The 13,115-nt window shown below is 40.9% G+C and overlaps 1 protein-coding gene across 1 annotated transcript; it reads right to left on the reverse strand.

The window, feature by feature from the left end:
* Positions 1-394: 394 nt before the first annotated feature.
* On the reverse strand, positions 395-2,902 carry LOC112664278 (regenerating islet-derived protein 3-gamma-like). Its single transcript, XM_025453738.3, has 5 exons — positions 2,747-2,902; positions 2,073-2,191; positions 1,726-1,863; positions 983-1,109; positions 395-698 (listed from the first exon to the last, which is right to left on the reverse strand). The coding sequence occupies exons 1-5, from the start codon at positions 2,823-2,825 to the stop codon at positions 631-633; spliced, it is 531 nt and encodes a 176-aa protein (XP_025309523.1). The 5' UTR covers positions 2,826-2,902; the 3' UTR covers positions 395-630.
* Positions 2,903-13,115: the final 10,213 nt, after the last annotated feature.

Raw genomic sequence — 13,115 nt, forward strand, 5'->3', positions numbered from 1 at the left:
CTGTAATCAGAACCCAGGTAATTCACTTTCTACCATATTTTATAAAAGTCACAGTCCATGTAATATTATAAATTAAAGAAAAAAATTGATAATTCATAGCAAATGATTCAGAAATGCTGTTCAAAAAACAGCAGGCACCAAGGCTGTTTCCTCCACAAACAGGAGAAATGAGCAAAAAAGAGTGTGTGGAAGAGCAATGTCTTTTTCTATATACAACACAAATGTAAATGAACAGGGACTACATACTGATCACAAACACACTAGTAGGGATATACATTTAAGCAATTTACTGGCGGAATGGATAACATAGGACAGTGGCAAGACTCAGAATTCCTCCCACACCTGGTTCTTCTTCAGAGTCTTGTGATAAGATAGAGGACAAAAGCATACCAAATGGAGTAAAGCATTTATTTTATTTATTTTTACACGCCAAGATCTAAGGCCATTTAATACACACACACACACACACACACACAAAAAAATCGAGAAGTGAAATGAGCAGGGAGGAAGAGAGGTCATAATGAAGTGGTCAGGTGTGAGATTATTCCCTTCCAGGCTGGGCCTTCATGCTTGGTCCCATGTCCATGATGAGCTGCATGTAAAACTCAGTCTCCTGAGGTCTCCCCAGACCTAGTCCTTGAACTTGCAGATATAGGGTAGCTTCGTAGCACAGTTATAATCTTTCCATTTCAGATATCCTAGAAAGACAGAGGAGCTCAGGTAAATGTGGCTGGTAAAGCTTATGAACCTAAGAGAGAGGCATCCCAGTTTCTGGCCTAGGATTCAAAGCCTCCTTCTCACCCTCACCAGTGTCCTACTCCAGAGAAACGAGATTCAAAAAAAGGAGAGATGAGAGGGGATGGGAGGAGACAAATCAACACTACATTTTCTAGCTCAGGGGGATTCTCTGAGGGTCATGCTGAGAAATGGGGAAATAGAGGATGAAAAAGCCTGGGCAGAAAGTAGCTTCTCTGTTACTTACCTGTGCTTCTTGACAGGCTCCCACAATAGCCAGGGTTTGCGATGGTGGAGGGGTTTTTCTCCCAGGCAGAGTAATTCAGAATATCAGCACTACTCCACTCCCAACCATCTGCATTGGGCTCATAGCCCTGTAGAGGATGGAGGGTGGTGAGGTTGAATGGCCATTAGAGTTCTCCTTCCATGAACCCCTCCCCAACATCACCAAATTTGCTCTGCTCATCCAGATGCTGCCCTGGAGCCAGAGCTCTCCTCTGGGAAGGAAACTCTTCCTAATTCCTTGCTTTGATTGGCAGATTCCAAAATCAGTAATCACAAAGACCAACAGAACCATTCAGAGTAACACATTCCTGACTGAACAGCAATCAGTGGTACATTTGTGATTACCCTCTGAACCTCAAAGACAATGTCTGATTTACAGAGCAAAAATGGATCCTATGTTCATTTAGGATTCCCTCAGCACAGTAAGTGCCGACTCTGTGAAGCTCAGAGAACTGAATTACAAGGCCTCACATGGAAATTGTGCAAAAGCATGACAGGAGGCAGATTCACTTCAGCTGGAGACAAGGGACTTCCACAGAACTCAGCTGTTCAGCTGGCTGCAAGACCTTTCCCTTCTCCCTAATGTCCTCCTAGATCTCTGAGCTCCAGGGCTCTCTAGGGCATTTGGTGGGCAGGCACTGGGGCAGGGAGTGGGCTGGGGGGCAATAGCAGCTTGAGAGGTTATGAAGAGAAATGAGTGCATACCTCTGTGGGGTCATGGAGCCCCATCCAGACATATGAGTAGCTGTTCACACTGTTCTTGACCAGGGAGGCCACAAAGGATGCCTCACTCCCACTGAGCACAGACACAAGGTGTCCCGAGGGCCTCTTCTGGCAGGCCATCTGGGTGGGGAAAGGAGAGACTCAGGGGGAGCCTGAGACATAACTTGGGGGAGGGCAGGGCAGAGGTAGGAGAGAAGGGGTATATACGCAAGAGATGAGGGTGTTCAATCTCGCCCCTTCTGGAGAAACTCTGGAGAATGGAACCCACCCCCTCAGGTCTCTAATGTACTTTCCCCTTAAAACCCCTAACTGAAAACCCAAGTACTCACATCAGCATCCATCCAGGATTTGGGGGTCATAAACAAGGCATAGCAGTGGGAGGCATAGGCCTTGGAGCCTTTGGGACACGTGATCCGTGGGGCAGGCACGTCCTTCTGGGAGTCTTCACCTATGGTGGAAGGGAGTCAAAGAGAAGGAAGAAGTGAAGAGGAGAGTAGGCATCAGGGTAGGGAGGTGATCTAGGGGAATATCTATGAGGCCGGTGCGTGGGGAAGTGATGTCAAAGCCCTGACTGTCTCTCACCATTGCCTACCCTTTCAGGATTTCTGGGTCTTGAACCAACTGCACTAAGTGAGGAAACTTCTCTCCTCTTTTCCTCCTTCACCTTCAAAGCCCAACCCTTCCACACACTAGGCCGACCATTCTTGCACTGGGTCCTCATTTTCCTTCCCTATATCTCATTATTGACCCTTCATGCTTTTCCTCCTTCACCTTCCAACATAAATTAGACTGCACTGACAAAATGAATGACCTCCTTGTGGTGCTAGTGGACCACTGCGACGCCTGTCACCCCTGGTTACTCTGAAGGAAGGAGTGAGTTGGGCAAGTTATAGGCAGTTTCATTGTGTGGGGAGGTATGTCACCATTACCACAGGAGCCTTTTTTCTTCCTCTTGGCCCTGAGCATTCACAAGGACCCAGTGCTAGAGACAGGGCAAGCTCACCTCGGACCTGAGACAGGACCATCAGGCAGGAGAGCAGCATCCAGGACATGCTGGGGAGGGCCATGGGAGGCAGCATCATGTCTGTGATCCTAGGAAGCAATCAGAGATCACTAAGGAAAGAGTAATTAGAGAGAGGGCAATTAGGGAGGGCGACTCCTCTTCCTTGTCTTTGTTTAGTCCCCTAGGAACAAATTGATCTCAGTGACATCTATCCCCTTGTATAGCTCTGGAAAGAATCAGATGATCAGTACACCCTCCCACCCCATGAGACCTGCCAGCCAGCCTGTGCTGAAATCACAGATGCTGTGTCTCTGTCTCTGGCAGGGATCCTTGTACCTTCCCCCAAATATATACAGTATAACTCCTGCCATGGGTCTAATCTCTCAGCTTCCACTCACCTGTCTTGCAGAGATTTGCAATGGTCTGTCAGTCAGGCTGGGCTTTTATAAGAAAAATTGAAGGGCAGGCACTGAAATCAATAACAGGAATGTGGAGGTGTCAGGGGTCATGGGAAGGGCTTGGCATTGGTTCAAGGAGATTGCTACCGTAAGGAGGAGTCTCTTCCCAGCAAAGGCTGGGAATTGCCACAGATTTTGCCTCTTTCCCGTTAGCAGGTCAGCCCTTTTCCCAGGAACAGATGAAATTTGTTCTTTCCCCACCTTTTGCTAGATATTGTATTCTTAAAAACTTAAGGCAAAGAAAGCAGGTCTAAGCCAGAAATCTATGTACATAATCAAAAAAATATATAGTGGCATTGGATAGGTAAGGAAAATATCAAAAGTGCATTTTTAAAAAGATTTTATTTATTTATTCATGAGAGAGGCAGAGAGAGAGAAGCAGGCTCCATGCAGGGAGCCTGACATGGGACTCTATCCCGGGTCTCCAGGATCACACCGTGGGCCGAAGGCCAGCGCCAAACCCCTGAGCCACCCAGCTGTCCCCAAAAGTGCATTTTTGAACCATCTCTTAAGAACTCATCCCTATAACCACATATATGAATTTCTTTAAACTTTGTTTTGTATGAGTAAATTTAAAAAGATAATAAGTGAAAATCGGTGGGCACAGAAATTTAAAGTACTGGTGAATGCAAAGTATTATTTGAAGAAAAACAATTAAAATGAGTAGCAGGAGCAATGATTCAGAATTGCTGCTGAATACTGTGGCAAAGTGTGAAGGAAGCATGTAGTGATAGTGTAAGTCAAAAGGCAAGCCAGAGGAACAGGGTTAAGATGGTGGAGTAGTAGGGGACCCTATGTTGCCTTGTTCCTGGAATACAGCTAGATAAATATGAAACCATTCTGAACACCCAGGAAATCAATCTGACGACTGACAGAACACACTGCACAACTAGAGGGAGAAAAGAGGCCACATTATGGAAGGTAGGAGGTTTGGAGCCAGGTTTCTGGGGAGAAAAGAGTCACTGGTGTCATAGAGGTGAGGGAGCCCTGAGCAGGGAGAGAGGAGAGAAAGAGAGAGCAGGGTGCAAGGCATTGCACAAGAAAAACACTTCTCCAAAAACACGGACAGGGAAAACGAGAGCAGCTGATAATTGCAAGTTTTTACAAGCAAAGTCTGAAGTTTTAGAAGTCTGCACCATTGCTGAGTGAGCCTGCTGGGTGTAGAGGTGCTCCTGTTGAAAAGGAGGGCAAAGGCCTAGGAGTGGACAGCATAGTCTGAGGATCCCCTGGGTTGCACTGGAAGAGACCATTCCCCTTCATGGAGTGCATTTGAGAGATGGCATCGCCTATCCAGGGACAAGAGAGTTGATGGGGATCACTAAGCTGCCCATTCATTAGCATATGAGCAGAGACATCCAAGCCCCTGTGTGTTTGTCCAGCTGCCCTCCTTGGACAATCCGGCCCCAGACACAGAGTGTGGAGACTCTCCTCCAGAGGACCAGTGAGGGCCATGCCCTGCCAGATTCCTAAAATTTGAAGTTTTGAAACCCAGCCAGTGTGCTACTGGGTGGGCAGATGGCTCAGCCACAGACAGAGTGAAGGCAGGGATCAGAAGGAAGCCTGGAAAAATAAGGGGAGATTACTCTCTCTTCTGTGAGGGCTTCCTTAACAGCAGTGGGTGTGAACTCCCCTCTCTATCGGGAGGAGAGAGCTGGCTAACACCGTTTTTACCGACCTGTTACTACTGACAGACTTCAGTGAGCAGCACAAGACCCATGGTAGAGATTTGAGTCACTTACAACAAGCTCCACTCCCCTGCCCTCTGCAGGTGCTTCTGAGTTAGAGCAAGTGTGCCTGAGAGAGCAGCATCTTTCCCAGATGACCAGCACAAATCCCTTCCATGCACCAAGTCTACTGACCATAGAGTGCTGCAAAGCTTCAGCTCTATGGGAAATAGAATCTAGCCTCTTCTAACAAGCTGACAAAAACACGCACCAAAACCGCATAATTAAAATTTGCCACACAGTGGACAAGATCCAAACACTGCAGCAAGGAGAAACTCGGCAGATCACTGACCTGAGGGAAAGAGCAACCAAAACACAACAGCAGAATGCACACAACACATATCAGAAACATTTCCTGAAGCATCAGGCCCTGGACAGTTAATATAGCCGTTACTCTCAGGAGAAGGAAACACAACAGGCTTTCTAACACAGAGAAGACAAAACCTAGACAAAATGCCAAGACAGAGGAACTCACTCCCTAGAAAAAGAACAAGAGGAGATCATGGCCAGGGATCTAATCAAGGCAAACATAAGTGATATGCATGAACCAGAATTTAAACAATAATCATAAGGATATTAGTTGGACTCGGAAAAAAGCATAGAAGACACCAGGGAGTCCCTTACCACAAAGATAAAAGACCCAAAAACTAGTAAGGCTGAAACAAAAAATACTGTAACTAAATGTGAAACTGACTGAATGCAGTGACAATCAGGACAGACAAATCAGAGGAATTAATGAGTGATACAGAAGATAAAATTATGGAAAACATTGAAGCCGCAAAGAGGGCAAGAAAAATATTTGATCACATAAGTAGACTTAGAGAAATCAATGACTCTGTAAAACATAGTAACATTCATATCATAGAAATATAATAACATTTGTATCATCCCAGAAAAGCATAATACCATTCCTATTGTCCCAGAAGAGAAGGAAAAGGGTGCAAGGCTTTTTTGAGCAAATTATAGCTGAAAACTTCCTTAATCTGGGGAAAGAAACAGACATTGAAATCCAAGAGACACAGAGAACTTGCATCAATTTAAAAAACTGGCCATTGCCAAGGCATTAAGGTCAAATTCACAAAATGCACAGACAAGGAAAGAATCCTGAAAGCAGCAAGGGAAAAAAAGTCCTTTACCTAAAAGGGAAGGCAAATCCGGTTTGCAACAGATCTGTTCACAGACTTGCAGGCAAGAGGAGAGGGTTGAATATATTCAACATGCAGAATGGCCAAAATATGCAGCCAAGAATACTCTATCCAGCAAGGCTATAATTCAGCACAGAAGGAGAGATAAAGAGTATCCCAAACAAACAAAAACTAAAGGAGTTCCTGGCTACTAAGCCAGCCATGCAAGAACTCTTTGAGTGAGCAAGAAAGAAGAAAAGCAACAAAAACTAGAACAGAACAGAGAACATCTCCAGAAACCCCAAATTTACAGGTAACACAATAATGCTAAATCTATTAATAATAACTCTGAATGTAAATGGACTAAATGGTCTCTAATCAAAACAAAGGATAGCAGAATGGATAAAAAAAAAAACACCTATTTATACACCTATTTATATTCTGCCTACAGGAGACTGATTTTAGATCAAAAGATATCTGCAGATTGAAAGTGAGCATCCAACATGCTATTGGATGTCAAAAGGAAGCTGGAGTAAACCAAAAACTATATAAGAGATGAAGAAGGATACTATATCATAATAAAGGGGTCTATCCAACAAGAAGATCAAACAATTGCAAATATTTATGCCTCCAACTTGGGCACCCAAATCTATTAATCAATTAATAACATAAGTATCCAAAAGGTAGAAAAATAGTAATTTGAAGGGGCATGTGCATTCCAATTCTTTTCTTAAGATTTTATTTATTCATTCATGAGAGACACACAGAGACATAGGCAGAGGGAGAAGTAGACTCCCCACAAGGAGCCCGATGCGAGATTGATCCCGAATCCTGGCATCAGGACCTGAGCTGAAGGCAGACACTCAACTGCTGAGCCATCCAGGCATCCCTCTTTTTTTTTTTTTTTTTTAAGATTTTATTTATTTATTTGACATACACAGAGAGAGAATACAAGCAAGGGGAACAGTAAGCAGAGAGAGAGGGAGAAGCAGGCTCCCTTTAGAACAGTAAGTCTGATGCAGGGTTCAATCCCAGGACCCTGGGATCATGACCTGAGCCGAAGGCAGATGCTTAACAGACTGAGCCACGCAAGTGCCCTGACCGAATGTTTATAGCAGCATTATCAACAGTAACCAAAATATGGAAAGAGCCCAGATGTCCATGACCATCAACAGATGAGTGGATAAAGATGATGTGGTATATGTATATATGTACACACACACACACACACACACACACACACATACACATACACATACACATACACCCATGGAATATTACTCAGCCATCAAAAAAGAATGAAATCTTGCCATTTGCTCTGATGTAGATGAAACTAGAGGGTATTATGCTAAGCAAAATAAGCCAGTCAGAGAAAGACAAACATCATATGATTTCACTTATGTGTGGAATTTAAGAAAAAAAAAAAACAGATGAACATAGGGGAAGGGAGGGAAATAAATTAGATAAAAAATGGGGAGGGAAGCAAGCCATAAGAGACTCTTAACTATAGGGAACAAACTGGGGGTTGCTTGAGGGGAGATGGTGTAATTGTGTGATGAGCGTTAAGGAGGGCACCTGATGTAAGAGCATAGAATATTATATGCAACTGATGAATCATTAAATTTTTTCCTTGGAGTTAATAATACCCTATAAGTGAAATTTGAATTTGAATAAAAATTAAAGTGGAGAAAATATATATAATCACCTTCCAAATTGATGAAAAAGAAAGTTTGATTTCCCCAAATTCTGGTGAGAATTTGAAGCAATGAGTTCTCTGTATTTTTGCTGGTATTAGTGTAAATTGATACAATCTCTTGGAAAAACTGTCATTATCTTATTCTCTGATACAATCAGTTATCCCACTCCTAGGAATATACAGCTTGCATATGTATGCAAAGTGGCATATACAGGAATGTTCATAGCATCCTTATTTAAAATGGTAAAGAACTAAAAACAAGTCAAATGTCCATTAACAGAGAAGTGGATACATATTTTGTAGTTTGAATAAGGATAATAATACCTTACAGCAGTGGAAATGAAGGAATCACAATTAAAAGCATTAGTATGGTTAATCTCAAAGATATAATGTTTAGAGAAAAGATCAAAATAAAGAAGATTATATAATGTGCAATTTCATTGTTTAAAAGATCAAAAACAAAATAAGTTAACAACATATCATTTAGGTATATGTATATATGTATAATAAAAATATCTTAAAGGAGAGGAATGATAAGTTTCGGAATTCCAAATTGTTCCATCTGAATGAAGGGAGAAGAAAATTATTGGAATATGCACAAAGGATGATTCAAATATATTAGTAGTTGTATATTTTTAAATTAGTAGTTATACATATGTATATGTATTTTAAATGTACTTGAGCTTTTAAAAATATTCTTTTAATCACATAAGTGTTATACACATTGTCTTCTGTATATGAAAATTTCTTCTATATACCATTTCTATAGGATACAAGAAATTGAAGAAAAATTAATTTCCATTGAATTATGTAATGTAGGAAGAATAGAAATAATTCCAAATGGTCTTTTTTTTTTTTTTTTCCCAAATGGTCTTTAAATTATTGGAGTTAGGGATGCCTGAGTGGCTCAGCGGTTGAGCGTCTGGCTTTGGCTGAGGGCGTGATCCCGGATTCCCAGGATCGAGTCCCACATCAGGCTCCTTGCATGGAGCCTGCTTCTCCCTCTGCCTATGTCTCTGCCTCTCTCTGTGTGTCTCTCATGAATAAATAAATAAAATCTTTTAAAAAATAAATTATTGGAGTTAGCTCACAGAAATGAACCTAAAACAACTGCTGAACTTCAGATAAATGTTCATTAAGATATTGGCCAGGCTACCTTCATCTGAAGGCTTCACCAAGGTTAAAATAGCCACTTCCAATATGGCTCACTATCATGCTACATTTGTGTTGGCCACTGGCAGGAGGGTTCAGTTCCTCACCACATGGGTCTTTCCATAGGGCTTTTAGAGTATCCTTACAATATGGTAATTGGCTTCCTCCAGCATGAGTAACCCAAGGAAGAGCAAACCAAAAGCTTCAATTTCATTAAAACAGCTTCAGACACTGCACATGGTCATTTATGCAATATTTTATTGGATCTAAGGGTCACCTCTTTCTAAATAGGTATGGAATTACACAAGACTGTGAATGCTTGGAAGCAGGGATCAGCAGTGCTACCTTAATAGCCTATTACCAGAATTGAAATCTGATACTTTATCAATCATAGGCTGAAAGTCATGTGTAAGGGGACTTTTTTCCCCTAGGAGAATCTTCTGAACCTGTGTAACACCTGCAATTTGTACATGAAAAGGAGGAATTTCACTCAATTCCATCCAGCAGCCCTCAAACTCCAACTAAACTTGGATCTGTGATGAGACCAGGTGATAGAGTGTTTGTCTCCTACTGTCAAATGATTCTGATCCCTAGGGCCCTACCTAGTCAACATGTTCAGCTATAAACTGAATTTATCATCATTTTCTTGTTTAAAATATTTACATTATTTCTTCTTCATCTGCTCTGGTGATTATCTCCTGCTTCATATCACCATCCCAAAGTTAGTGGCTTAAAGTACAACTTCTTTTTTCCTATGATTCTGTGACTGGATTTACTTATGCAGCTCTCCCTTGGACTTTCACATGTACATAATGACTGGAGCTGAAGTCATATGAAGGATCATATGGACTGGATTTCAAATGTGATCACACACATGGGTGTAGTCAGATGTTGACAGCTGAGAGCTGAGTTGGGGCTATTAACTAGAGTGTCAAACCGAGATCTTTCTATGTGGCTTGGATTTCTTACAGCATGGAGGTGTCAAGAGAGTAGGTCTTCTTCTATTGTTGGTTATCACTCCCAGAGGGCAAAGCAGAAGCTGCTAAGCCTCTTAGACTAGGTTGAGCAATGAAATTATGCTATTTCTACCATAATCAATTGGTCAAGGATGAATTTGTATTCCCCAGAACTTAGAACATCAAACTTCAGTAATGTTTAATGAATAAGTCAATATATTAATTCATAATGATTGTGATACTTATAAGAACTGCATTTAATTTCATAATGCCTTACAGGTTTAGAAGACTATTTTATTTCTTCCATTCACATATTTTGAGGGATGCCTGGGTGGCTCAGTGGTTGAGCGTATGCCTTCAGATTAAGGCATGATCCCAGGGTCCTGGGATCGAGTCTTGAATTGGGTTCCCTGTGAGGATCCTGCTTCTCCCTCTGTCTTTGTCTCTGCCTCTCTTTGTGTCTCTCATGAATAAATAAATAAAATCTTTAAAAACAAAACAAGAAACCATGCTATTTTGAGGAAATATCTTTATCTTCTTCTTCTTAGATCTGTGTTTCTCAATTTTCCAATGAAGATGTTAGACAGAGAGGTCCCTGAGGGACATTCTGCAATTCTCCTATTGTTGGCTGGAATATTATGAGAGTGGATCAAGAGATCCTCTGGAAAATAGAGTTATTGCTGACATCTTAAAATCTCAGATAGTCCTTGGGAAGGCCATATGGGAAGGCCATATTCCTATCTTATTCCATCAGAGGGATCATTTGTGTGAAAGGTTTGTGAAAAATATACAGGCATGAAAACAGTCTATAAATGGAGCCATCACAGAAAATTTTCATTCTATTGTTTCATTTTGGTTCTTAGAAACAACTTATTTCCAAAATGAAAATGTACGCCCACTGAACTGTCCTTGCATATTTGCATTAATAGAATATATTTAAAGGATTATCACATAGTATTTTAAATTAAATAATTTTATTCAAATTATAATAATATGTTAAGTTCTGTGAGCTCAAAATCCTTTAGAAGAAAGAACACTTTGCTTAAAGTACTTAACACTGCTGCTGGCATACATTGGAAAAATTACTGTGGGAGAATCTGATCACTTAGAAGGACACGTTGTTCCACAAAATCTTTCAAAAATTAGTAAAACTTGATGGTGCTGTTTCTAATCTCTCTTTGTTCTGGGCATAATTTGAGTCCAGTAATGAGAACAGTTCTATACATTAGACACTGGGATCTGGGCTACAGCAAAGAGCAGAATAGGGACCACAGATCAATGAAGAAATATGTTTGATGGAGGAGAGTGTTCTGAGGTATGTTTTTGAGGCCAGTTTGCTAAAATAAAAGAAACAAGAAAGATTAAAAACAGAAGGAAAACAGATCATCTGAAATTCCTTAATATATCTGATCTTATGGGTTAGCTGAGTTAAGAACTTGGAGTAAAGAAAACTTTTGCTCCTTGTGCCTCATGTTTCAGGGTCTGAAATGAGAACAACTAAGGAGGAAATGAATTTCATGGAAACTGCTACTCAAAGCACAGTGCATGACATCTAATGCTTTCCTTTTTTTTTCACAGTTCCTCCCTCTTTTTTATGTTTCAATCTCAGTTGCTTAGGGGAGAATGAAAACATGAATAAGATTCCATTGTAATCAAAGGGAGTACCAAGAGTTAGGGCAGAAGAAATATGGAGACACCAACTGGAGGATTAGAGCTGTAGTTCTAGGCAAGGAAGGTAGACTAACCAGACACCCCAAACTAAGTTATAAGCAGAAAAGGAATGGCGCATCTCAAAACTGTGATTGATCTAAGACAAGTGAGAATGTCAGAGAAACTGACACTCCTAAGACGTGGGTAATGCTCTCAGGACATGGTGGGAAGTGCCCTTAGGCAGCACTTGGAATTAAATGACTCAGCTGGGGTAGGAAACCTGGGTATGTGGATAATGAGGGGAATAGGATTCCTTCAAGGGGCGGACATTATCTGAGTGAGTATGGATGCTTTAAGTTGAGATGCTCTCTTTCTTACTCATAATGTTTCCCTGGGCCTCCAGATACTCATTCCCATGTATTTTCAGGCCAGATAGTGGGCTAGTAGAAGGGAAAATCAGAGGAGACATAGTGATTAAGGGTTTGGGCTCCCAGATAAGGCAGGCCCATCTCATGGGGTGTGGGTGGGAATTAAAATAATACATGGATATCCTTAAGCATGGTGTCTAGTACACACAATCAGTGGCAGCTAACAATATTATCTTCAGTGTCTGGCAGTGCCATAATAGATGATCAGTAATTTTCAGTAGAATGGGTTAAACATGTAACTACGGTCTACAGGTGGAGGTTTCTTTCAGAGAAGTGACTCTTCTGATCATTTCCATAGCTTATTTATTAGTTGCAAACATTCTGACCTATTTTTTAACTGTTAACAGCATTCCCTTGAGGACATCAAGCGAGCAATGCTTGCCTCGCCTTCTGCATTCTCTATATACCCTTAAATGCAATGAAAAAACATTTATTTTTAAAAGGCATTCAGATGTTACTAATTTAGGAAAGCACTTTACTCATAAATTCAGTGTTATCAAAGAACTGCCAGACTAATTTGTGCAGGAACTCATCTAATTATAACTACCATTTATTCAGCATTAATTTTGTGCCTGGCATGGTGCTAAGAGCTCTACATAAATTATCATATATAATATCCAGATCATCATTGTGAAACAGCTATGCTTTCCCTTATTTTTTACATAAGAAAACAAAACTTTGAGAAGCTGAATAATTTGGTTATGGTTTCATGAAAGTAACAGAATAGGGATTAAAACCCAAACACCGAAGCTGTGGTTTTAATCACTGTTACCCCCTTTTTCCAGAAGGAAAAGCCATTGTTTTCTATAGAAAAGAAATAGAGCATTGGCCTTTGCTGCAAAGCCATTAACTTCTGTACATTGAGATAGGAAATATTTTTTCTAAGATGTTCAATTTACCATTGGGATGGACCTGACATTTAGAAGACCAGAAAATCAGACATGGAGGAGATTGAATACACCAGGGAAATTCTGTGACTACCAGCCATGTGTGATTACTTGCTAAGCTACATTAACCTAATGGACACTAAGAAAAATAATGTGTTCAGTGGAATTATCAAGATTGTCTTCACTCACTCTAAATACAAAGCTGCCAGTCCTTATTTCTAGAAAAGGACTGATATTTTTCCTGCTCATTCTGTAAATCATCCAATTGCTGAGAATTCCAACTTCCATTTATGT

This window comes from Canis lupus, chromosome 17 (genome assembly GCF_003254725.2).
Source record: "Canis lupus dingo isolate Sandy chromosome 17, ASM325472v2, whole genome shotgun sequence".
NCBI lineage: Eukaryota > Metazoa > Chordata > Mammalia > Carnivora > Canidae > Canis > Canis lupus.